At 48.2% G+C, this 22,966-nt stretch overlaps 3 protein-coding genes across 5 annotated transcripts; all 3 read left to right on the top strand.

Annotated features, from left to right (window-relative positions):
- The first annotated feature begins 449 nt into the window (after positions 1 to 449).
- LOC102235955 (CXXC-type zinc finger protein 1-like) lies at positions 450 to 6,490 on the top strand. 2 transcript variants are annotated; one of them, XM_005816252.2, is made up of 14 exons: positions 450 to 619; positions 920 to 1,050; positions 2,022 to 2,122; positions 2,193 to 2,326; positions 2,395 to 2,550; positions 2,679 to 2,861; positions 2,955 to 3,059; positions 3,129 to 3,346; positions 3,411 to 3,618; positions 3,709 to 3,819; positions 3,973 to 4,022; positions 4,119 to 4,215; positions 4,988 to 5,140; positions 5,299 to 6,490. In XM_005816252.2, the coding sequence occupies exons 1-14, from the start codon at positions 617 to 619 to the stop codon at positions 5,443 to 5,445; spliced, it is 1,797 nt and encodes a 598-aa protein (XP_005816309.1). In that variant the 5' UTR covers positions 450 to 616; the 3' UTR covers positions 5,446 to 6,490. The 2 variants fall into 2 exon arrangements, with proteins under 2 accessions (XP_005816309.1, XP_023189863.1); XM_023334095.1 differs by lacking the exon at positions 450 to 619 and adding an exon at positions 628 to 807.
- A 413-nt stretch (positions 6,491 to 6,903) lies between these two features.
- Positions 6,904 to 16,058, top strand: hdac6 (histone deacetylase 6). Of its 2 annotated transcripts, none has more exons than XM_023333998.1 (28): positions 6,904 to 7,072; positions 7,603 to 7,690; positions 8,050 to 8,145; positions 8,272 to 8,357; positions 8,455 to 8,539; positions 8,608 to 8,648; positions 8,729 to 8,825; positions 9,046 to 9,143; positions 9,224 to 9,328; positions 9,527 to 9,595; positions 10,115 to 10,241; positions 10,366 to 10,431; positions 10,494 to 10,553; positions 10,648 to 10,737; positions 10,814 to 10,920; positions 12,164 to 12,376; positions 12,443 to 12,571; positions 12,639 to 12,807; positions 13,247 to 13,452; positions 13,521 to 13,713; positions 13,857 to 14,006; positions 14,081 to 14,258; positions 14,715 to 14,830; positions 14,902 to 15,054; positions 15,124 to 15,267; positions 15,350 to 15,496; positions 15,579 to 15,707; positions 15,787 to 16,058. In XM_023333998.1, exons 2-28 carry the CDS (start codon positions 7,619 to 7,621, stop codon positions 15,853 to 15,855), a joined length of 3,195 nt encoding a protein of 1,064 aa, XP_023189766.1. In that variant the 5' UTR covers positions 6,904 to 7,072; positions 7,603 to 7,618; the 3' UTR covers positions 15,856 to 16,058. The 2 variants fall into 2 exon arrangements, with proteins under 2 accessions (XP_023189766.1, XP_023189770.1); XM_023334002.1 differs by having other exon boundaries at positions 14,908 to 15,054.
- Positions 16,059 to 16,160: 102 nt separating this feature from the next.
- On the top strand, positions 16,161 to 22,514 carry LOC102235376 (LHFPL tetraspan subfamily member 3 protein-like). The gene is made up of 7 exons (XM_023334190.1): positions 16,161 to 16,798; positions 17,293 to 17,586; positions 20,270 to 20,474; positions 21,084 to 21,163; positions 21,344 to 21,491; positions 21,573 to 21,605; positions 21,669 to 22,514. Exons 1-6 carry the CDS (start codon positions 16,637 to 16,639, stop codon positions 21,599 to 21,601), a joined length of 918 nt encoding a protein of 305 aa, XP_023189958.1. The 5' UTR covers positions 16,161 to 16,636; the 3' UTR covers positions 21,602 to 21,605; positions 21,669 to 22,514.
- The last annotated feature ends 452 nt before the right edge of the window (positions 22,515 to 22,966 follow it).

Genomic DNA, 22,966 nt, shown 5'->3' on the forward strand with positions numbered 1-22,966 from the left:
GCTGTCCCCTGCAGGACACACTCAGAACTGCAGTTTGTTCATCCCGGTTGATAATCAGCAACAACCTTAAACACCAAGACCCGTCAAACAGCAGACCTAACGTTGTCCTGATGTACTACCGACAGTTCTGCGATACCGGAATACCGCGATCCAGAAGACACCTGGACAGTGATGATGAGTATTTGCTATTATTATTATTATTATTATTATTATTATTATTATTATTATTATTATTATTATTATTATTATTATTATTATTATTATTATTGTCGTCATCATCATTATAATAATAATAATTATTATTATTATTATTATTATTATTATAATTGTCATCATTATAATAATAATAATAATAATAATAATAATAATAATAATAATTATTATTATTATTATTATTATTCTGCTGTTCTTGCGTCCCCTCGCAGTGAGCAGCTCCGACCGCCAGGGGGCGCCTCGGCCGCCCTTCTTTGTGTTCGGTTCTGCTCCCTGCAGAGGAAGAGGAGGATGAAGATGCGGTGAAAACAAAGAGAACCCTGCAGGTTCGGCTCTGGTTCGGAACCGGAGGGTCGGAACACGTTGCGGCTGGAGCGGAGCAGCTGGACCGCCGAACCTTCTCATGGTAAGTCCGTGGAGTGACTCGGACATCTCCAGCCTAACCGAACCGAGCTGCAGTCAGAGAAATGAACAGAGCCTGGCTGGAGCAGTGTGGCCCCACAGTTCGGCTCGGTTCTGGTTCTGAGGCAGATCTGGACCTGATGGGGAACCGTCACCGAACCAGCAGAACCAGACAGAATCAGAACCCGATAGGTGAATGTTGACGGCTGGTTATGTTTTCGGCTTTACAACCTTCAGAACCCTATGGTTCCGGTTCTGGAGACCTCTGTCGGGCTTTTATTTTGAAGTTTTTGTTGTGTTTCAGTCTGAGGAGGCAGCAGGAGCCGAACCGGGTCCGGAGGAGGAGGAGCGGGGAGGAGGAGAGGTTGCCATGGAAACGCCCAGCGCTCCGGTTTACTGCGTGTGTCGGAAACCAGATATCAACTGCTTCATGATGTAAGAACCTGAACCGATCAGCTGCAGGTCCAACTGGACCCGATCAGAACCGTGAGAAAGTATTCATCCCCCTGCAAGTTCCTGATCCAATTAAACCGGACGGGTTCCCTGTGGGACACCGCGGTTACCGGCTCGGTCATCCGGACCGGTACCGGAGGAGTCTGTAGAACTCCATTGTCCCAGAATCTGAGCATCAGAACCTTTCTGGACCAGGAGGAACTCAGAAACTTCTAGATCAATCACAAGAAGAAACTTTATTCTAATGAAACACCTGGGTTCTTTACATGGACCAGAACCTCTACTGGGCCCAGACTGGCCTTGAATCCTCAGATCCAGAACTTGGACAGAGACCGGATTCCAACATGGACTCCGGACCCAGGAGAGGTTCTGATCCACATAAAGCGGTTCTGTTCAGTCCTGTTCAGTCTGCTTCAATCCGACTCCAGTCCGTTTGTCTAGTCAAATCCGGTCCATTTGGTGAGGTGTGAACGCTAATTGACCTCTGACCTTCTGTCCTCCAAACCTCGGTCCAGGTTCGGTTTGAATGTGAACGCCAAGCGGACCGGAGACCGCTCCAAAACCAGGAAGAGGACTACAGCGCAGGGCATTCTGGGTAAATACAACCAAAGCTAACATGCTAGCCTAGCGCTAGCAGCAGAAATGGCTCCTGGTCTTCAGCCAAAGACTAAAGAGAAATCCTCCAACGCTGATGTAGTTCAGAAACACTTTCTCTGGATTTCCCTCAAGTGTCTCGTCTTCATCACTGAGTGTGTTCAGGGCGTGAATACTTTCTGGTGGTTCTGAATGTCTTCTACTGGTACCGCTGACATTGTTCTGGTTCTGATGGATCACTGAATAAAACTGGTCTGAACACAAATGTTCATCTCTGTTGTTCACAACCAAGAAGTTTAGAAGGTACTGGTTGTGTGTGTGTGTGTGTGTGTGTGTGTGTGTGTGTGTGTGTGTCTCAGAGGCTGTGACAGCTGCACGGAGTGGTTCCACGGTCAGTGCGTCGGCGTGTCGGAAAAAGCAGCCAAAGCCATCCGAGTTTGGTTCTGCCCGACCTGCAGAGGTCAGTGTGGCGCAGCGCTGCCCCCTGCTGGCAGGAGCAGCACTTACAGCTGAGCGCTGTGTGTTTGCAGACAGAGACTCGTCTCTGGAGATCAAATACCGTCAGAAAAAGAGCAAGGAGGCGGAGCCAGAGAGGGACGACAGAACGGATGGCGAGCGAAGCTCCGCCCTCCAGGCCAGGATCGACCGGCGGCGGGGTTCTCAGGTAGACGGTCCGCTGCTCTCTGGCTCCCCCTGGTGTTGAAGCCTCACCGTCGCCGCTGTCGCCCGCAGATCAAGCGCTCGGCCCGGATGTGTGGCGAATGCGACGCCTGCCTGCGGACGGAGGACTGCGCTCAGTGCGACTTCTGCAAAGACATGAAGAAGTTCGGTGGTCCGAACAAGATCCGGCAGAAATGCCGCCTCCGGCAGTGCGAGGTCCGAGCACGGGTACGTGGTTGGCATGGAAACCAGAGCTCCAGAATTCATCAACCAATCACAGCGTGATGTGTCAGTGGTGGGCGGAGCCGCGTCCTCCCGTTCAACATGATGCTGTGATGATTTTTGTCTCTGAGCAGAAGATGCTTCGAGTTCGAGACGAGGAGATGAGTCGGAGTGGCAGCAGGGGGCGGGGCCTGTCCGCAAAGGGGGCGGGGCATCTTTCAGAAGATGATGAAGAGGAGGATGAGGACGAGGAAGGTTTCAGTGAGAGCGAGCTGGAGCTGTACCAGCAGTACAAAGCGGCTGGATACAGAGACCTGGTGAGTGACCAATCAGACATCAGGGATTCACCTACTGACCAATCGTACGTCAGGCAGCAACTTTCTGTTCCGTGATGCGGCTTCCTGTTGCAGGTGTGGCACAGTGAGGAGGAAGATGATGCTCAGTCAGACTCTCTGAGGAAGAAGGCGGTGAAGGTGAAACACGTGAAGAGACGAGACAAGAAACCGGAGAAGAAGGTGTAGCCGTTTGATCACATGATTCATTATGTCATCGATGACGTCACTAACGCACCTGTGTTCCTGCAGAAGTCCGTTTCTGTTCCCAAAGAGGAGGCAAAACCTCGGCGCCACAAGGTGAAGCAGCGCCACAGGGAGCGCGTGCGGCACAGCGAGCGCGCAGGAGAGGGCGGGGCTAAAGAGGCGGGCGGGGCTTTGAGGCAGTGTCTGGGTCCGGGCTGCGTTGAACCGGCCAGAAGTGGCTCCAAGTACTGCTCAGAGGACTGCGGCATGAAACTGGCAGCCAAGTGAGTGAGAGCTGAGCTAACGCCGGTAGCCTGATATGCAGCTAACGCTGTCTGTGATCGGCAGCCGGATCTATGAGATCCTGCCCCAGAGGATCCAGCAGTGGCAGCAGAGTCCCTGCGTCGCCGAGGAGATGGGGCGGAGACAGCTGGAGCGAATCAGGAAGGAGCAGCAGGCTGCCAGGCTTCGCCTCACGCTGATGGAGAAACGTTTCCATGAACTGGAAACCATCATCGCCAACGCCAAGCAGCAGCAGGTCCAACAAGACGAGGAGGTGAGATACGCCGAGAGACAGAACGGTGTCCTCCCGGCCCAGCCCTGACCTGTCCATGTCCGGCCCTGTCCCGTCTCTGACTGTCTCCAGGTTGCTGAGGGAGACGGGGACGACACAGACCTGCAGATCTTCTGTGTGTCCTGCAGCCACCCCGTCAACCCCAAGGTGGCACTGCGACACATGGAGAGGTGCTATGCTAAGGTGAGACTCCAGAGGCAGACTTGTGTCTGTCTGAGGTTTTACACATGGTCCAGAAGTATTCATACCCTCAGGACATGTCCGGGGAGCGGAACAGCTCCTCCAGGACGTCAACGGTTGTCCTCCTGTCTCACTGTGTCTCTGTCTGTCCAACAGTACGAGAGCCAGACCTCATTTGGCTCCATGTATCCGACTCGCATCGAAGGGTAAGACCACTGTACCTCCTCTAGTCTCATTACATTAATGTTGCCTCATGTCTCTCTCCCACATGTCCCTGTGTCTCTGCTGTCTTCGTGTCTCAGGGCCACCCGGCTGTTCTGTGATGTCTACAACCCTCAGAGCAAGACCTACTGCAAGCGGCTGCAGGTTCTGTGTCCAGAACATTCCAGAGATCCCAAGGTACGTCTCCTCTGATGAAAACCTGTTGATCTGAGGAATAATGGACCGACCGACCGACTGACGGACCGACCGACCGATGGGGTGTTAAGGATTCGACACAAGTCTGGTGACGTTGCTCTTCTTTCCCCTGGAACTTGAATATTTGTGTGTGTGAAACTTTGCACTCGTACATGAAGATGCACAACAGGAGGGCTTGCAATGCAACACGAGAAAGTGGAACCTTGGTTGCTGTCACATGATACTACGACCAACCAGCGAGGGTTTCATTGACTGACCAATGAGAGGAGCGTTGGCTCTTCAGTCTGTAACCAGTTTCAGCACGGAGGGACACATCATCTCAGCTGGCTGTCCAACGGTGTCTTTTGTAGAGTCAACAGCAAAATTCCTGTCACTTCTTTATGACTCTTCATCCTTGAAGTCACAAACTGCTTTGAAACTTTAAAAGTTCCATCTAATTTCAGAAACACTCAAATTTCTAGGAGACGAGCAATCCGAGAACGCGATTCGCAACACAACCAGCATTGACATCTGTCTCTCTTCTTCTTCATTCCCGGTGTTTCGATCCAATTTTCCTGTACTGCTCTTGTTGGAGAGCATGACCAAGAGCACGCAACCCAAGAGCGCGCACTGCAAAAGCTTGATCTGAAAGCTTTGGCCTGTGTGTTGAGCCCATTACTGCCCTGTTTTTCTTTCTGAGCAGGAAACGGATCAGAACCAGGAGTGGAATCCTACCACAGTCGAGTCCTTGTTCAGATGGTTTCTGATGTTTCAGGTCCCGGCAGATGAGGTGTGTGGATGTCCTCTGGTCAAAGACGTCTTCGAGCCCACTGGGGAGTTCTGCCGGGTCTCCAAGAGGAAGTGCAACAAGCACTACTGCTGGGAGAAGCTGCGGCGGGCCGAGGTCGACCTGGAGCGAGTCCGAGTGGTAACCAAGTCCGAACGCACTGGAAAAGATCTGGAAACACTTCCACCTGGGGATGTTCAGTTAAAACCAGTAGTTCTGCTGAGATCAGTAGGGGGACTGATCTCACAGACTGAACTCCTCTAAACACTTATCGTCTCTCTGTCCTCTCTGTCCACCAGTGGTACAAGCTGGACGAACTGTTTGAGCAGGAGAGGAACCTGAGGACGGCCATGACCAACCGGGCTGGGCTGCTGGCGCTGATGCTGCACCAGACCATCCAGCATGACCCAATCACCACCGACCTGCGCTCTGCCAAGGACAGGTAGACGGCCGGACCCATGGACATCTGGACCCATGGACATCTGGACATCTGTCAGCAGCCGGGCTTCACTTCAAGAACCAGACAAACAGAACTGACCCGGATACATGACCAATCCAGTTCTGGATTAACTCACAGAACCGTGAGTTAATCCAGAACTGTCTGAATTAGCAGTGAGACCCACTTCCCGCTGGGGAAGGTTCTGGAGGCTCATTGGTTCTGGAGATACGAACCATCCCGGCCCACAAACTGCAGCTTGCACAGAACCGGTTCTGGTGCTGACAGAAAGATTTTCACTACATTTTCACCTAAAGTTTAATTTCTTGGATCCAGCTGATGTGACACTGAATGTTCCGGGTCAGTATCGACCCGCAGCAACCGGTAACCGGTCCGCAGCAGAATTTTCCTCTGTGGGACAATAATTGTCATTTCCACGATCAGCAGGGGGCGATCAGCGCCATTGGGTTGCAGTCTGAATTTATCGGGTCAGAATCCAGAACCGCCAGGCGCTCCGTGTTTATCCCCATCTAAGCCGCTCTGTAACCATGACAACAGCCACTTAGCGAATAAAATGTCACAAAGTCGAACACATCCAGCTGTTCCTATTTATATGGCCAGTTTGCGTGGCTGTTGGTTCTGTGGTTCTGGTTCTGGGTCAGCTGGTTCTGTTGGTGCTGAAACTTCTTTGTGCTGCTGCCTAAACCTTAGGGGACCACATTACCCATAATCCTCAGCCCTATTGATGACAGGTTGGTTCTGTTGCTACACGAACCCATCAGAACCGATCCGGGTTTTTACTGGGACCACAGCAAGACTGACACCTGATTGACTGACACCTTCAATGGAAACCAGCCAGCAGCCAATCAGAGAGCTCCATTGTTTTACTTCTGATTTTCACTTTTAGTGTATTTGTGATTATAAAGTTTTTTGTGATGTTTGTCCATCTGTCCTGGTCCAGCTTCTCCTGCTGCTTCCTCCCGCCTCACAGGAAGTGATGCGTGACCAGATTCTGTGTTTTTATTGGCTCAAATAAACCTGATCATGTTTTCATATCTGCTGCTGCAGTTTTCTTCAATTCCATGATCCTGATTTAAAAAAAATATGTCAATACGTATTTTCACTTAAAACACACAACATATTTTACTACACCAATATGCTACAATTTTATGCGTTTTTACGTAAATAAAAAACCAACCAGTTTCTTTCATAAACTGTTGATTGATTCGGAGATAAGATCATTCATTATCACTTCAGGAAAATATATTTGATATAATCCAGAACATAATAAACATATCTAGTAAATTAATTTCTGGTTTGATTTCATTAGTTTTCAGTCTGAAACCCGCCTGACTCTGTAACTTGGGCTGGAACCGGGCCCGGACCAAAATGGCGGTTGAGTCAACGCATCGTTCAACTCAGGGCGTTCTTGCGTGTTTATATTTACGCCTTGCTATGTGACGTCATCTCAAAGCGCCAGTCGATGTTGCATTAAGTTCGCGCTCAGATAAACAGAACCGTACGGAACCAGCAGAACCAGGCGGGGAGTTCGGCTCGGATTCGTCGTTCTTTGATGCTCTCAGGAACCGGAAACCCGCCGGAAGTCTGAGTTTGACTCCCAGAAGAAGATAAAGCAGGTAAACAGATTAGTTCCGGTTCTGGTTCATGATTTATGGGATGAAAACAGGTTCGGATAGTGTTGGATCAGCAAGGTCCACATGAAGTTGAAAGAGTTCTGTTAGCATTATGAATATAAAATATGTTTCGACAAGTTCTGAACCAAACCGGACAGAATGTTTCTGCATCTGAACAATCTAAAATAATTTTCATATCTGGATGAGAGATGGTTCTGCTCAGTGAACCAGAACCATCAGACTGAGTAAATGTCTAACGGTTCTGGTTATGGACCTCAGTGACAGAATATTCCGGTTACTGTTTCATCTGGGGGCGGGTCGGGTTCGGAAACCTTTCCTGCCTCTGAGTAGAGATCAGCTGGTTCTGGTTCTGTCCGGCTTGGTGGTTTGTGTACCGCTAAGCTTCTGACTCTGACACGAAGATGATCCATTCAGGCTTAAATCTGCTTTCTAGAAGCAGAACCTGGTCCTGGTCCGGAACCAGAACCCGGTGTCCCTTCAGTTCTAAAATGTCTGGTTCTGTTCCGCTGCAGGTGGACCGGGTCAGGCATGGCTTCCGGATCGGATCCTCCGGGATCCGGAGTGAAATCAGTCAGGAGGTCTCCACGCCTGTCACCTCAGGTCTCACACACACACACACACACACACACACACACACACACACACACACACACACACACACACACACACACACACACACACACACACACACACACACACACACACACACACGCGCACACACACACACACACACACAAGTTTCTAAACCATGGTTCTGATTCTGACTGAGTTTGTCAGTTTGTCCCAGAGTCTCTTCGGAAACACTGAAGGATTTTAGACTGTGTGTGTTTAAAGTTTGACCCACTGGGTCAGTAATTAATCTGATCACAACCTGTAGAACCTCCGTTAATGATTCACCTGAAGAGCTGCAGGTGCAGCTTCCTGCTGCTCAGGTGCGTTAGCTGCTGCTGTGGTTACAGGCTGTGGGCGGAGTCAGCCTGCAGGAGGTGAAGAGGAGAGGACGGATGGAGAATAGCAAAGAGGAAGACGGTCTGAGTGGACGTCTAAAAACGCTGGTGAGACTCTCTGTGATTGGTGGGTTTGAATATCTGGGGGCGGGTCTAATACTCCTGCTAGCATCCTGATTACTCAGGAGTTTCTGGCAGGTTTCTGGTCCAATAACGGTTCTGATCTGTGTCCAGGATCTGTGCAGCAGGTCTGCAGCCAGCGGAACCGGACTGGTTTACTCCCAGATCTTCACGCAACACCAGAACCTCTGGGATACCAGGTAACGGATCTGGTCCGGATCGGGCCTTCAGCAGCAATTAACTGATCTGGTCCTGGTTCCGTTCAATCGAGGTCTCTGATTGGTTGTTCACTTCCAGCCATGTGGAGAGTCCAGACAGAGTGACGGCCATCATGTTGGAGCTGCAGAGAAGGGAGCTGCTGAGCCTCTGCGTCACCGTGGAGGTCAGTCGGGTCCGACCTGCGCGGCCGCTGGCCGACCCGGTTCTGATCTCTCTGTGTTTGTCTTTTAGCCCAGAGAAGCTACAGAGGAGGAGCTGTTGCTGGCTCACACGTGAGTCGACCAATCAGAGAGCAGAAAGCCTGACTTTCTGTTTGTTTGTGTCAACTTCCTGTTTGCTGATGTTGCTGCAGGAAGCTTTATGTGGACGCCATGAGGGCGACTCGGACGATGACCCAGACGGAGCTGCAGAGTCTGTCTGACCGATACGACTCTGTCTACCTCCACCCTGTGAGAGCACACACACTCACACACACACACACACACCTGCTTTTTGTTTTTATTGGCTGAAAGCCAAAACACATACTTCAGCTGTTGCCATGGAAACCACTAGAATAAGTCAGAAACATGGCTGCCGTTCTGTCTGAGGTCAGGTGTCGGTGTCACGTAGAACATGTCTGAAGTTCATCATGTGACCTACTTCCTGTGTGTGTGTGTGTGTGTGTGTCAGGAGTCCTTCCAGGTGTGTGTGACGGCTGTTGGTTCAGTCCTCCAGCTGGTGGATCGGGTCCAGACCTCTGACGTCAGGAACGGATTCGCTGTCATCAGGTAAACGCAGCAGCACCTGTTCCTGTCACCTGACCCAGGAGACGCACCTGACCTCCTTCTTCTTCTGCTGCTGCGGTCAGACCTCCAGGTCATCACGCTCAGGCCGACCAACCCAACGGCTTCTGTGTGTTCAACAACATGGCGGTTGCGGCTCGCTACGCTCAGAAACGCCACGCCGTCAACAGGTGAGGGACGGTCAGCCACAGCGGCGCGTCCTGCTGGTTGATCCCAGAACTTCAGCAGAAACAGATTACAGTCCAGAACAAAACCCGAACGGACTCAGAACCTTTCTGTGGATGAAACAGCTGCATATGCTCTTATTCTGAAAGGTTCTGAGGATGCTCTTATTCTGAAAGGGTTTTAAAGTGTTCCTGTATTTTCAGGGTTCTGATCGTGGACTGGGACGTCCATCATGGTCAGGGCATCCAGTACCTGTTCCAGGAGGATCCCAGGTAAACAAAACGGCTCTGATCCAGGAAGTCACTCCCCCTTTAAATCTGTCACTGATGTGTTAACCAGCTGCTGGCCGTTAACCAGCCGCTGGTTGTTAACCAGCCGCTGGCCGTTAACCAGCCGCTGGCCGTTAACCAGCCGTTGGTTGTTAACCAGCCGCTGGCCGTTAACCAGCCGCTGGCCGTTAACCAGCCGCTGGCCGTTAACCAGCCGCTGGCCGTTAACCAGCCGTTGGTCGTTAACCAGCCGCTGGCCGTTAACCAGTCGTTGGTCGTTAACCAGCTGCTGCAGCTGGTTGGCAGGAAGCAGAGCCAGTTAAAACAACGGAGGACAGAAAGGTGAGAACAGCCTCAGTTCATCACCTGTACCTGAGAGCTGTGGGGGCGGGGCCATCAGGAAATAAACACATACAGGGGAACATTTCAAAATAAAATGCATAACTCTGAAGAGAGGTAAATCCTGTGTGTGTGTGTGTGTGTGTGTGTGTGTGTGTGTGTGTGTGTGTGTGTGTGTGTCAGTGTGCTGTACTTCAGCATCCACAGGTATGAGGGCGGAGCCTTCTGGCCTCACCTGCAGGAGTCGGACTGCAGCTTTGTGGGCAGCGGGAGAGCTGAAGGGAGGAACATCAACCTGCCGTGGAACAAGGTGAGTCCACTCCAGAACCGCTCCAAAACTGGAGCTGCTGACCCTGGATCAGTCCTCCTGAGGGAGCGCTTGTTTTACCTTCCTGCACCGCTGGTTCTGATTCTCCTTCCTGTTTGTGTGTCAGACGGGGATGAGCGACGCTGATTACATCACCGCCTTCCAGCAGGTGCTGCTGCCGGTGGCCTATGAGGTAACACACACACACACACACAGGGTGTGTTAGCCTGCAGTAACTGGTGTGTGTGTTTGCAGTTCCAGCCTCAGCTGGTTCTGGTCTCAGCTGGTTTTGATGCTGCAGCCGGAGATCCGAAGGTAAAACTGACCTGAGATCAGCCAATCCGTCCTGTGGGTCACTTGACTCACTGTGTGTGTGTGTGTGTGTGTGTGTGTGTGTGTGTGTGTCCAGGGGGAGATGTGTGTCCGCCCTCAGTGTTTCCACATTCTGACCCACATGTTGATGAGTTTGGCTGAAGGTCGGCTCGTTCTCGCTCTGGAGGTAAAATCAGACTTTTCACACTAAAAACACGTGAAGCTCATAACTGCAACTTAAGTTAGGTGCTGTTTCTGTTCAGGGAGGCTATGACCTTCAGGCGACAGCAGAGGGCGTCGCAGCCTGCGTCACAGCTCTGCTGGGCGGGGCCTGTCCTCTTCTGAACCCGCCCACTGCTCCCTGTGACAGGTAACCCTGCTCTCTGATTGGAGGCTGAGATGGGGGGTTGTTTCTAGCTGAGCAGTTTAGCACTGGTTGGTGCTGCACCATAGCATTAGATTCCTATATAATGATATTGTGTTAGCATAGTTCTATAGCGTTAGCCTCTGTGTTGATACATCAGTTTAGCTTTAGCTTATGCTAAATCCGTGGTTGGTATTTTCCTTTAGAGGTAGGTTCTGCCATAGACATGAATACGTAGACGGGTCGGCCCGTTGCTGTGATTTGTCACAGCGTCCGCCATATTGAACGTGGCCTATGTGACAGTAAGCTAACACAAGTAACTGGACCAAACTTCACAAAGTGCCGTTCTACTAAGTATTTTAAGTTAATAAATGTCATTGACACATTTTCTCACACACACTAATATATTTGGTAATCACAGAAATGACTAAAGACAGAGTTTCTAACTTTTAATGTGATTATTTAATTATTTTGGGAGATTTCTGAATAAAGAGCACAATATTTTAATTTGCTAGAAATGATTCTGATAGTTTTTTTATATTGACATTGATGAACAGACACACTTTTACAGTGTTTTATTCAAGAACATATTTACATGATTTCATAATTTAATGTACATTCAACATTTCAAGAGAAGAAAAAAACTATTTATTTTTTTATATTTTATTGATAAATGACTTTTGATTTATCAGTTATTGTCAAACATTAAACTACATATTTGTCTTACTTTTTTCCAGAAAAAAAATTACATTATGTCAACTCTGCTATTGACAGCAAAGGGTGAAAAAAAATCTAAGAGTAAATCATTTTTATTTAATTACATAAGCTGTATTAATACACTAACACTTCAGACTGATTTATTTAAAAGTACACAAAAAGTGAAAGAATAAAACATGTATTTATTATACTGGGAACACTGGCCACAGGCAGGGCTTCAGTCTGCTGGTCACACTGGGAGAGGTCCAGTGAGTTCTGAGACGTCCTGCTACTCAGGCTAAAGCCCAGGATAAAAGAGAAATTATCCAAAAGTGTAATAGAAAATACATCTATTTTTCCTTCCCATTCAGAAAAAAGACATTTTCATCGTGTTGGGTTCTGACTCGTAGCATCTTTATAGCTAAATAGCGGCGTTGTGAAGCTGAGCTGTGAAACAGAAGAACAGCAGCTCCAGCTGGCTATGTATTTGTTGGGAGGTGGAGCTCCCAGTGCTTCCAGTTTGTCCCCTGTTGACTCCTGTCTCTGTCCCCAGCGCCTTGCAGTCCATCTCTGGGACCGTCTCAGCGCTGTACCCACACTGGGCCTCGCTGCAGGTTCTGGCTGAACCCGGTCCTGAGAGTCCTGTCATCACAGCAGCAGCGAATCACAGCAGCCCAACACCGGCTTCCATCAACACTTGTGTTGCCACGACAACAGGTCTGGCTTACGATGAGAAGATGATGGAGCATGTGAACCTGTGGGACAGGTGAGTCGACCGCTGAACATGGAAACTAGCATTAGCGTGTTGCTGTGAACGTGTGAATCGTTGCAGGCATCACCCTGAACAGCCTCAGAGGATTTCTAAGATCTTCTCCAAACATCAGCAGCAGGGATTGGTCGCCCGTTGCCATCGGATACCCGCCCGCCTGGCGACAGAGGAGGAGCTGGCCGTGTGTCACAGGTGAGAGGTGAAAGGTTGCGTGCCCAGCTGTTGCCACCGGGAGGGTTTACCTGTGTGTGTGTTGCAGCCTGCAGCACATCGAGCAGATGAAGGCGACGGCGGAGATGAAACCCCGCGACCTTCACAAACTGGGAAACGAGTTCACCTCCATCTTCTTCAGCAACCAGAGCTTCCAGTGCGCCCAGTTGGCTGCTGGAAGCTGCTTCAACGCCGTGGACGCCATCCTGAGTGGCCAGGTAGGCCCGCAAGAACACCTGAGCCCTCAGGAGGCCTCAGCAGGTCCTGGACAGGAGTCATTGGATGGCGCCGTCGCCATAGCAACGCACCAGGCAGACAAAGTGTTGATCAAAGAACAACAGCAGCATCAGAGCCAAACTGAGAGATTTACATCCCCAGAATACAGTCATAATATTAGTAGCATAAAGATCCAATATCACCAATAACTGATTTAAAGTCATTTCTTTATTTATAAAGTGTAACATTCCTCATTTTAATTCTGAATAATTTTTCTTGGAGTTCTGCCTTAAATTTATTTTCTTTATTAGGAACTATTAGTTTCAGGGTAAAAATAAATAGCAACAGGAGATTTTACAGTTAAGAAAACATCCTACTCTGAATAAAGAAAGTAAATAATAAGAGGCTGTGCCCCCTGGTGGCTGGCTGTCTCCGCTGCAGCTGAGTAACGGCGTGGCCATCGTCCGCCCTCCGGGTCACCACGCTGAGAGAGATGCTCCCTGCGGTTTCTGTCTCTTCAACACCGCTGCTCTCGCCGCTCGCTACGCCCAGAAAAACTCCCATGATCCTCAGCTGCGAGTGCTGATCCTTGACTGGGATGTTCACCATGGCAACGGGACGCAGCACATGTTTGAAGACGACGACAGGTGAGGAAGGAGAGCAGTGAGAGTGAGAGCGCAGCGACATGAATCTGATGTTCTGTCTCCGTCTGCAGCGTTCTGTACATCTCTCTCCATCGCTATGACAACGGGACATTCTTCCCCTTCTCAGAGGACGCCGCCTCCGACAGGGTGGGCGTGGCCAAGGGGGCGGGCTTTAACGTGAACGTAGCGTGGAGTGGCGGGCGAATGGGCGACTCTGATTACCTGGCAGCGTTTCATCACATTGTCATGCCGATCGCTGCCGAGGTAATCAATGACAGAACCATTGGTTATTGGTTAATCAATAACTTTTACTGTTACAGGCGGTTCATCTAATAGAAAATATCTGAAGGCCTCTGATTGGCTGCCTCCCTGCGGTGTTCTCTGATTGGTCCGTTTTTCCTCTGCAGTTTAACCCCGGACTGGTTTTGGTGTCGGCCGGGTTTGACGCGGCCCGGGGAGATCCGCTGGGCGGGTACCAGGTGACTCCTGAGGGATACGCCCACCTCACACACCTGCTGATGTCACTGGCTGGGGGGCGTGTCCTCATCATCCTGGAGGTGAGGCCTGACTGCTCCTCTGCTCCTGATTGGTTGATGCTCCTCTGCTCCTGATTGGCCGGCTTTCTTTGCAGGGCGGTTATAACCTGACGTCCATCTCTGACTCTATGGCGATGTGCACCAGCGTGTTGCTAGGAGACGCTCCCCCCTCACTGGCCACACCTTTCCCTCCTCCCCATCACTGTGCAGTGGCAACAATCAGGGAAGTCATCCGACAGCACGCCCCCTACTGGCGCTCCCTGAGGATTACCGGTGAGTTTCGGACCTGGACCGGTTCTGGTTCTGTATCTGGTTCTTAATCTGATTCTGGTTCTGTGTCCGGTTCTTAAACTGGTTCTGATTCTGTATCCGATTCTTTTTTTCTTTTTTTTTTTTTTTACCCCTCCAGGGGGTATTTTTGTGGCTCTAGTGCCCCTTATATGACAGTAGGCTGACAGGAAACGGGGGGAGACATGCGGCAAATGTCGCCGGGTCCTGGAGTCGAACCCGCGACGAGGACTCAAGGCCTCCAAATACGGGTCGCGCTAACCGCTACGCCACCACAGCACGCCCCGTGTGTCCAATTCTTAATCTGGTTCTGTGTCCGGTTCTTAATCTGGCTCTGGTTCTGTGTCCGGTTCTTAATCTGGTTCTGATTCTGTATCCGGTTTTTAATCTGGTTCTGGTTCCGGTTCCTAATCTGGTTCTGTCTGACTCGGTTCCTTTCAGTTCCAGAGTCGGTGCAGTTGGCCCTCCCCTCCCCAAAGCATCGTGGGAAACGTAGTTCTGAAGGCAAGAAGTCAGACAAACGGCCACTGCCCCCTGCTGAACAGGAGGTTGCTACGGTAACGCCCAGATTGAAAAAAGATTTCCTTCTAAATTGCATAGAGTCACATGACTTGTCCCGTCCAATCAGATACAGGGTATGGAGCAGCTCACTCAGGGATTGGCCAGTCTAGATATCACTCAAGCCCCGCCCACCCCACAGGAACCGCCCACAATGGAGGTCAAAGGTGATGTGGAGTCTGAGTTGGAGAACAGCCAATCAGCAGAGAGCATGCAGACTCAGGTGAGTCCTTTAGATATGTCTCTCTCTGACCTCTGCCTTCAAATCTGACCACTTCCTGTTTCCTGTCAGAATGTTACCATGGCAACAGCAGACTCAGACCCCAAGGGAGGAGAGGGGTCAGGCGAAGGGGCAGAGCCTACGCCAGAGGGAGCCTGTGGTTGGTCGAAGCCTCAGGTGTCTCTGGAGCTGACGTGCAGCACTGAGATGGGCGGAGTCAGTAGATATTAGCTCACCTGCTAACCACGCCCTTAATGAGTGCCAAGGTGTGACGTCCAACCTGTCCCTCCGTTCCCAGGACACTCTGTACGTAGTGGACCCTCTGCCCTGGTGTCCTCACCTGGATGCCGTTAAGCCCCTCCCTCCCTCAGGTGTTGACGTCTTCCAGCCGTGCAGTGACTGCGGTTCTCACACGGAGAACTGGATCTGCCTCACGTGCTATCAGGTGAGCCCCCCCCTACACCTCTCCTGCTCTCCCTGTCTTCAGGATGTGGTCCCTGTCTCACCTGTCCCATCCCCTCCTCCAGGTGTGCTGCGGTCGCTACGTTAATGAGCACATGGTGACTCACGGCGCCGTGTCAGAGCACCCTGTGGTGCTCAGCTTCTCTGATTTGTCCGTTTGGTGCTACCTGTGTGAGTCCTACGTCCACCACCAGGTGAGGCGGCTCCGGGTCGGGCGCGGTCCGGTTCCGACTGGTCGGCGGTACCTCTCATGTTCTGTTTGCTTCTGCTCAGGTTCTGTTCGAAGCCAAGAACGCCGCTCACTTCGCCAAGTTTGGAGAGGAAGTTCCTCCCTGGTGCTGAGCTGGCTGGTCGCCATGGAAACAGCTTCGCTTTTATCATTTTAGTGCAAATTGCTTCCTGATCTGAACATGCTTTTATTCTGAAAGTCCTACCCAGAGTTGGTTTTCGAAGGAACACTTCCTGTAAAAATTCTGACTTCCTGTGACATCACAAACCTATAATCTTGCTGCGATGTGATTGGTTGGATTGGATTGATGTCACTCTCTAAAAAACAGCAACCAGCTGACCTGGTTCTGATCCGGTTCTGATCTGGTTTTGTTCTGGTTCTGATATGGTTCAGTTCACCTCATTCATAAACCCAGCTCTGGATCAGAACCGGGTCAGAACCGACCTGTTAATAATCAATATTTGAGATAAAAATCTTACCATTTGTTTTATTGACAATAAAAATGATTTTTTTCTGATTTTCAGTTTTTAATTTTTCCGCTCTCCGGTCTGGGGTATGGCAAGCCGTTTAACATAAAATCAGTTTCTCTGAAACCTTCATTTTGATCCTCCTGATTGATTATTCCAGATCAAAATGGCGTCTGGATTCGTCTCTCTTCCATAAATACAAAATAATATGTTCATAATATAATTATGCGTTTATTTACCTGAATGAAGAAAAGAGACGAGGAGAATTTCATGAACTATTTATGTTTTGATAAAACTGAAGATAAAAATTCTTTTTTATTTATTTTTTAACAGAATTTCTAAATGCTCCGTGAATCTGTAGTATTTAATCAGGTTTCTGTTTCTGGATGAAAATCTGCCAGATTGGGGCAGATTATCTTCTGTTACCATGGTGATGAACCCAGAGCCTGTTTCCATAGTGACAGAGTCTGTTAGACTGGAGCATCCGGGAACTTTGCCTCCTCTTCCTCCCGCTGCAGAAAGCCTTCCTCCTCTTCATCACATCTTCCTCCTCTTCCTCAGACCGCAGTCCGTCGCGGCTCCAGCTCAGGTTCGGTTCGGTTCGGTTCTCTTCGTGTTTCCTGTCTGCTGATTTTTGAAGCGTGAACGCGCCTTGGCTCGTGCATGTGTCGGTAAATCTGACAGACGATGACGTGACGTCTGCGTGTCGGCGCTTTGATGTTTGATGTGAGTGACGCTGGTGTCTCCGGAACCTTTGATCTTTTGCTTATGTTTCCTTTTTGATGTTGCGGGATTTTGCTGCGCTCTGATTGGCTGCTTGATTATTGTTTACTATTTGTTCTGAAATCAGCAGATGGATGGATGCATGTTGGATGTATCTGCTTCTCTGATTGGCTCATTCTTTCAGCTCAGGAGCCAATCAGAAAGCAGAACAATAATCAGCGAGTCCTTCCGAACCGGTTCTGGTTGAGCTCGGATCTGTACTGAAACAGTTTCGACCTGGTTCTGGTTCTGGTTCTAGGGAGCTGAAGAATCAGAACCAACTGCAGCAGGTTGGAACCGGTTCTGATCCTGTTCCTCTAGAGGCTGCTGTTTGGGCCGAACTCTGCGCTGGTTCCGCTCGGGTTCTCCAGAACCTGTCCCCCGCCCCCCTCCAGGATGTCGGTGTCTCCGGGCCTCGCCGACCTTTCCCGCCTCTACCAAACCGAGTTCGTGCGCAGCGCGCGCGCGGTCGGCGTGCTGTGGGCCGTGTGCACGCTCTGCTTCGCCATCATCCAGGTGGTCATCCTGGTCCAGCCGTCCTGGGTCGGAACCACGGCCTCCGGGACGCAGCGGGCCGGGCCGCCGCTGCCCAGCGGAACCATGGGACTGTTTGAGGTGAGGAGGCTGAACAATCACAGAACCTGACAGCTTCCGGTCTCACATTACTGGGTCATGACCCGATTAAATTCTGGATTAAATGTTTTTAATTGTATTTATTTATTTTACAACAAACCTTTTTAACATTGAGGTGATCAGCCAATCAGATGGCAGCGTTCCTTCCTCCAAAAGTGGTGATTACTGCTTGGTTCCTAGAGTTGAGTAGGTATCACCACATGGGGGCGCCTATTCCCCTTTCTTTTCTTGTAATCCTGTAGCGAGTAAGAACTCGAGAAGATCATGTAAGTTCAGTAGAGATCTGACTTTACGTGGACGAAGTGAAATAAAGTGAAAGTGTGGAATTGCTGGGTTCCAGATGACGTAGCACCGACGTCAATGCAGTTGGAGGGCCGGAAGTAAATGCAGCCCATTTATTTCTGCTGATCCAGCATCAAAATGTCTACAGTCTGAGTCCTGTACGGTTGTTCCAGCCGTTCTAATAGAGAGAAAGATCAACGTTATTTTTTGTTTCGAAGGTAGTCGGTCACAAGGGAGTAAATTTAAAAACTCTTACCAGAAAAATGGATCAACAATCTACAGCTAAAAACAGGAGGTGCAGAAACTAACAACGCCAGAGTTTGCAGCCACTTTCTAACAGGCAACGATCGCATCGTTTAAATAGTATTTTCAGATATTTTATTGGACAGTTACTTAGAAAGACCAGCATTCATATGTAAGGCAAGATATATTATTTTTACGCCCTAGCTAGTCCCGGTCAGAAAATATGTTTATTCAATAGGACTTTCCTGCTAAACAAATAAAAAGCTAAATAAATTATAACCTCCACAGCCATATATTCATGTCCAGACATGAACATGTGGTTTCTGTAAATCGCTGCTAATGGCTGACCTACATTGGACCTGAATCCAGCAACCACTCAACATTAATGTCCAACTCCAGCATGAATTTTATTTACAGAAACTAAATAAATAATTTACCGGCAGATCCAAGCTGATAGAAATAACATGAGTTAGCTTGTTGTTAGCATCGTTATCATAGACTAATTACTTAAATAGCACAACTCACTACTCACAGACAGAAACCAGGCAACAGCCATTTAATGATTCTTTTGATCCTAAATTTGACCCAACCTGGAACTAGATGATTTTATTCTCCAGGCTTTTGAAAACTTTCTTCTGGCTCAGATAATATGAGGTCTGCAGCTCCAGATAGTTAGTTAGTTATGTGCATCGCCTCCGTGCAGGTAAATCCTCAACAGCCTCGTCTGTTTCAGCCCAGTTAGTGCATTAGCTACTCGTTGTGATCAATTTTGCTTTGTTTTGAACCAGAGAAATTCACTTCCGGACCTCCATCTGAATTTCGCGTCATCCAGGTCACATGTCTGAAACCCAGCAATATTTCAACCGTCCATTCTGCTGATTCAGGTTAGAGTGGCTAACAACCGCTGCTAACTCCTTTTCCAACCCCACTGCACCATCATAAGGTCAGAGGTCAAAGTGGATAACAGATTCAGAAACTCATAGATGGATAGAGTGAAAGCTAACTATTTAGCTTCAACTAAATATTTAGCGACCCCACTAGGGTAAGTGTGTAAGATAATGGATGGATGGATAAATATTTATGGGTAACACTTTATTTGACTGGGTGTGAATAAGACTGTCATGAACATGAGAAAGTCTTTATGAATATTTATGACTGTTGTCATAAAGTGTCATTCAGTAAATCATGACACTTTTAATACAAAGTTGACATTATTCAAAATGTCTTTGTTATGACAAATTGACATTAACCAAAAACCATCATATGTCATAATAATGTTATTAAATGTTATTACACTGTCAAAAATGTTAACAAAACAGTAATTATTTCTCCCTACCTGGAATAAAGCGGAACAAGTAGGACCAACAATAAAGATTTATTAGGCTTTAATAACCGTCAGTAATAATTCCTCTTACATCAAGTGGAACAAGTAGCACCAGTTATGATGATGTCATTAAGTGTTATTACAGTGTCATTAATATTATCTCTTACCTACATAATTTTTAAAGTTTAATCAGTAATACATTTATAACAAATTTATGACAGATCATGATTTCTTGGTTAATGTCAAGTTGTCATAACAAAGACATTTTGAATAATGTCAACTTTGTATTAAAAGTCTCATGATTTATTGAATAACACTTTATGACAACAGTCATAAATATTCATAAAGAAACCTTCATGTTTATGACAGTGTTGTGTCAGTCTTATTCACACCCGTCAAATAAAGTGTTACCATATTTAGCTTGCTGTTCACTTTGCAGCTAGTTATGAATATGTAGTATTTAGTTAGAGAAATATTTATTTTAAGGTAGACAAGCTAACTAGTTTGAAGCTAGTTAGCTTGCTAAATCTTTATCTGGATGGATGTATTCAAGGAGGAATTTGTACTGTTCGTCGTACGCTAAACTAAGCTGCTTCCACAACTAAATACACTATAGTCAGTAAAAGTCGTGTGAACATCACATCACAATAAAGTAAAATAAACATGTTGCTCAATAAAAACACGTTTTCCAGCAAGTGACCAAACCAGCCAATCAGAAGCATCACTGAACACTGCTGACATTATTTATCAATCTGAGCTTTTCAATCTGTGAAGACTGTTGCTAGATGCTAACAGTTTGTCTCCCTCTGGGTCCAGGTCTGCCTGGAGTCGGACTGGCCGGCCCCGGACTGCCGCGGCGGTCTGTCCAGCCTGTCTCCGCTGCCGTCCTTCCAGTCTGTGGCCGTGTTGGTGGGCGTGTCTCTGTGGGCGGTGTGGACCAGCGTCCTCTGTCTCTGTCTCTTCCGATTCTGCAGCGCTGCCACCGTCTACAAGATCTGCGCCTGGCTGCAGCTGACAGCAGGTCAGTTCTGCTGGTCCTCCTGGGTCCAGTAACAGCAGGAAATCACAGTTCTGGTTCTGACCCGCTTCCTGAGCATCAGAACCTCAGGATGGGTCTGATGAAATTCAGATAGTCAAGCCACTGTTTGTAAAGTTAGTTGGTCTATTTAGTTGTTAAGAGAAAAAATTCAGGGTTAATTTTCGAGTCATAATTTCATCATGTTGTCATTCACTTACAAAGATTGAAATGTAAGTATTTAATTAGTAATACTCATTGTCCACACATATGTATGGAAATTTGCTTTTGGCTTTGCATTGGGGTTAAAAACACAATACAGCATTTTAAAAAAGATAAATATTTATCTTGATAACAAATATTTAATTTTACACACTAACTACTAACTTTGCAGGTAAATTAGATAAATAATTAACTAATATCCAAATTCACTTCCCGATAACTGGAAGTGGACTACCAGAATAAAAGCTTGGCCTTTCAAACTTTTTATAAACTCCGTTTCATGTGATCATCGTTTATTTTCAGGCTAAAACAAAAGACAGGCAATGTTTCTGCAGTTCCCCTCCCAGCCTGGTGGTGGCGCTGTGTGAGCTGACGTCTTCCCTCTGTCTGCAGGCTTCTGTCTCGCCCTGGCGTGTCTCCTGTTTCCCGACTCGTGGGAGAGTCCAGAGATGAGAGTTCTGTGCGGAGACTCGGTAAGAACGTTTTATTCTCTTCTTTACATCAGTTAAACATTGTTACCATGGGAACAGGAATCATAATCTGTGAGGATTAGCAGCAGAACTTCCTGTATCTGCAGACCAGCAGCCTGGTTACCATGGCGATGTTCACTGCTTGTGTCAGGCTCCTAGTTTAAGCTCCGCCCCCTTCCCCAGGTAGGCAGCTTCTCTCCGGGTAACTGCTCCGTCCACTGGGCCTACATCCTGGCGCTGCTGGGCATCTTGGACTACGCCATCCTGGCGACGCTGGCCTTCGTCCTGGCCAACCGGCAGGACGCCCTGCTGCCGCCCGACGCCCCGGACGGTGAGCCGCCGCCGCCGCAGGAAGAACGCTGAGCTCAGGGTTGAGTTGTTGATGAACTGAGAACATGTTTCTGTTCTTCAGTGACCGCAGGCCTGCTGATGTCCGCCTGAGGAGGTGAGTCCTCTCTTCTTCTGCTGCCTCAGCTCTTCTTCTTCTCATGTCTCTCCTCTTCCTCAGAAATCTGCCCACACCGCCATGTTTCATCATCTTCATCAACAGAGGAGCGTTCTCCAGATGCTGGGATTGTTTTAGTGGAACTGTTAAAGTTCCTGCATGTGGTGAACAGACATGAGCCAGGTTCCCTAAAGGTTCCCTGGACGTTCCCCAAAGGTTCCCTGGACGTTCCCTCGTTGTTCCCTGCAGATCCACAGTGGGTGGAACTGCAGAGTTAGTTGGTGAAAACTGTTTAACTTCAGGCTAAATATTTAGCTTATTTACTAAATGCATGATTCAAAGTAAATATTTATCTTAAATGAAATATTTAGCTTACCATTTAGTTTGGAGCTAGTTAGCTTGCTAAGCTAAAGCTTCAGCTTTCAAACTAAATATTTAACTTGCAAAAGATGAAGTTCCCTTCCTTGGAGCAGCTGACAGTCCAACAGAAACCCGCTCCCAGGTCCAGTGAGGCGGACCCGGTCAGAACCACCTGGACGTTTTTTGTCCAGGTGGTTCAGAACTTTTTGTCCGTCTCTGTTTTGCTCTTTTCTCTGTTGCTCATTAACATTTAGAACCTGATGTGGAAAAATTACAGTTAGGTTCCACCTGCTAGTTGTATCGCTATATGTTTATTCTAAGTTCTGTATTTTCCCACCAAGTTGAAGCTGTTTGGGTTTCATGCAGAAGGTTGGACGTTGTTTTCCCAGCTGCCTGGGAACCAAACTGATTCCAGGCTTTGGATCCTTTGTATAAAACTCATGTGTGTCTCTGCCTGGCAGAGCTTTCTGTCTCAGACCTGCTTCATTACTGACTGTCCTGTCAGCTCTCTGTGCACAATTCATGAATAAACCTGACTGAGTGATTTCACCTGAGCAGTGCTTGGAAACAGTTTTTTTCCACGACAGAACCAGAACCGGATCCATTTGTTAGAACTCCAGAACCCTTAAAGCTTCGCTTCGTCTGAGCTTCTGTGAACCTTAGTGGGAGAAATTATTAACTCTAACATTGAATATTATTAATAAGCCATTAATATTATTGGTGATCAATAAATATTAATGTCTGGAGATATTCTCTGTTTTGTATGTTGGACTAATGAAACTAAGCGCCTGTTTTTGTTCAGCCTGTTAAAAACATGAAAACTGTTTCTGTCTGAATCAATCAAATTTGATCTGTACAGCACATTCCAGCAGCCAGGCATCTTTTGTTTTCCTCCGAAGAGTTTTTGCGGCGCTAGCAGCTCGTTTTTTTTCTACGGTAGGCAGACAGGAAGGAGGGAGGACATGCGGTAAAGGTCGTCGGGGCCGGGAGTCGAACCCGCG

This window comes from Xiphophorus maculatus, chromosome 1, assembly GCF_002775205.1.
Source record: "Xiphophorus maculatus strain JP 163 A chromosome 1, X_maculatus-5.0-male, whole genome shotgun sequence".
Lineage (NCBI taxonomy): Eukaryota > Metazoa > Chordata > Actinopteri > Cyprinodontiformes > Poeciliidae > Xiphophorus > Xiphophorus maculatus.

Bases quoted from the DNA above. Each gene is read 5' to 3' on its own strand.
- hdac6 (XM_023333998.1), top strand. From the start codon at position 7,619: ATGGCTTCCGGATCGGATCCTCCGGGATCCGGAGTGAAATCAGTCAGG. The intron at 9,329-9,526 runs GTGAGGGACGGT...CTGTATTTTCAG, and splicing joins AAACGCCACGCCGTCAACAG to GGTTCTGATCGTGGACTGGG. The intron at 15,268-15,349 runs GTCAGTAGATAT...CTCCGTTCCCAG, and splicing joins GCAGCACTGAGATGGGCGGA to GACACTCTGTACGTAGTGGA.
- LOC102235376 (XM_023334190.1), top strand. From the start codon at position 16,637: ATGGTGATGAACCCAGAGCCTGTTTCCATAGTGACAGAGTCTGTTAGA. The intron at 17,587-20,269 runs GTGAGGAGGCTG...CTCTGGGTCCAG, and splicing joins GAACCATGGGACTGTTTGAG to GTCTGCCTGGAGTCGGACTG. The intron at 20,475-21,083 runs GTCAGTTCTGCT...CTCTGTCTGCAG, and splicing joins CTGGCTGCAGCTGACAGCAG to GCTTCTGTCTCGCCCTGGCG.
- LOC102235955 (XM_005816252.2), top strand. The intron at 4,023-4,118 runs GTAAGACCACTG...TTCGTGTCTCAG, and splicing joins TATCCGACTCGCATCGAAGG to GGCCACCCGGCTGTTCTGTG. The intron at 5,141-5,298 runs GTAACCAAGTCC...TCTGTCCACCAG, and splicing joins ACCTGGAGCGAGTCCGAGTG to TGGTACAAGCTGGACGAACT.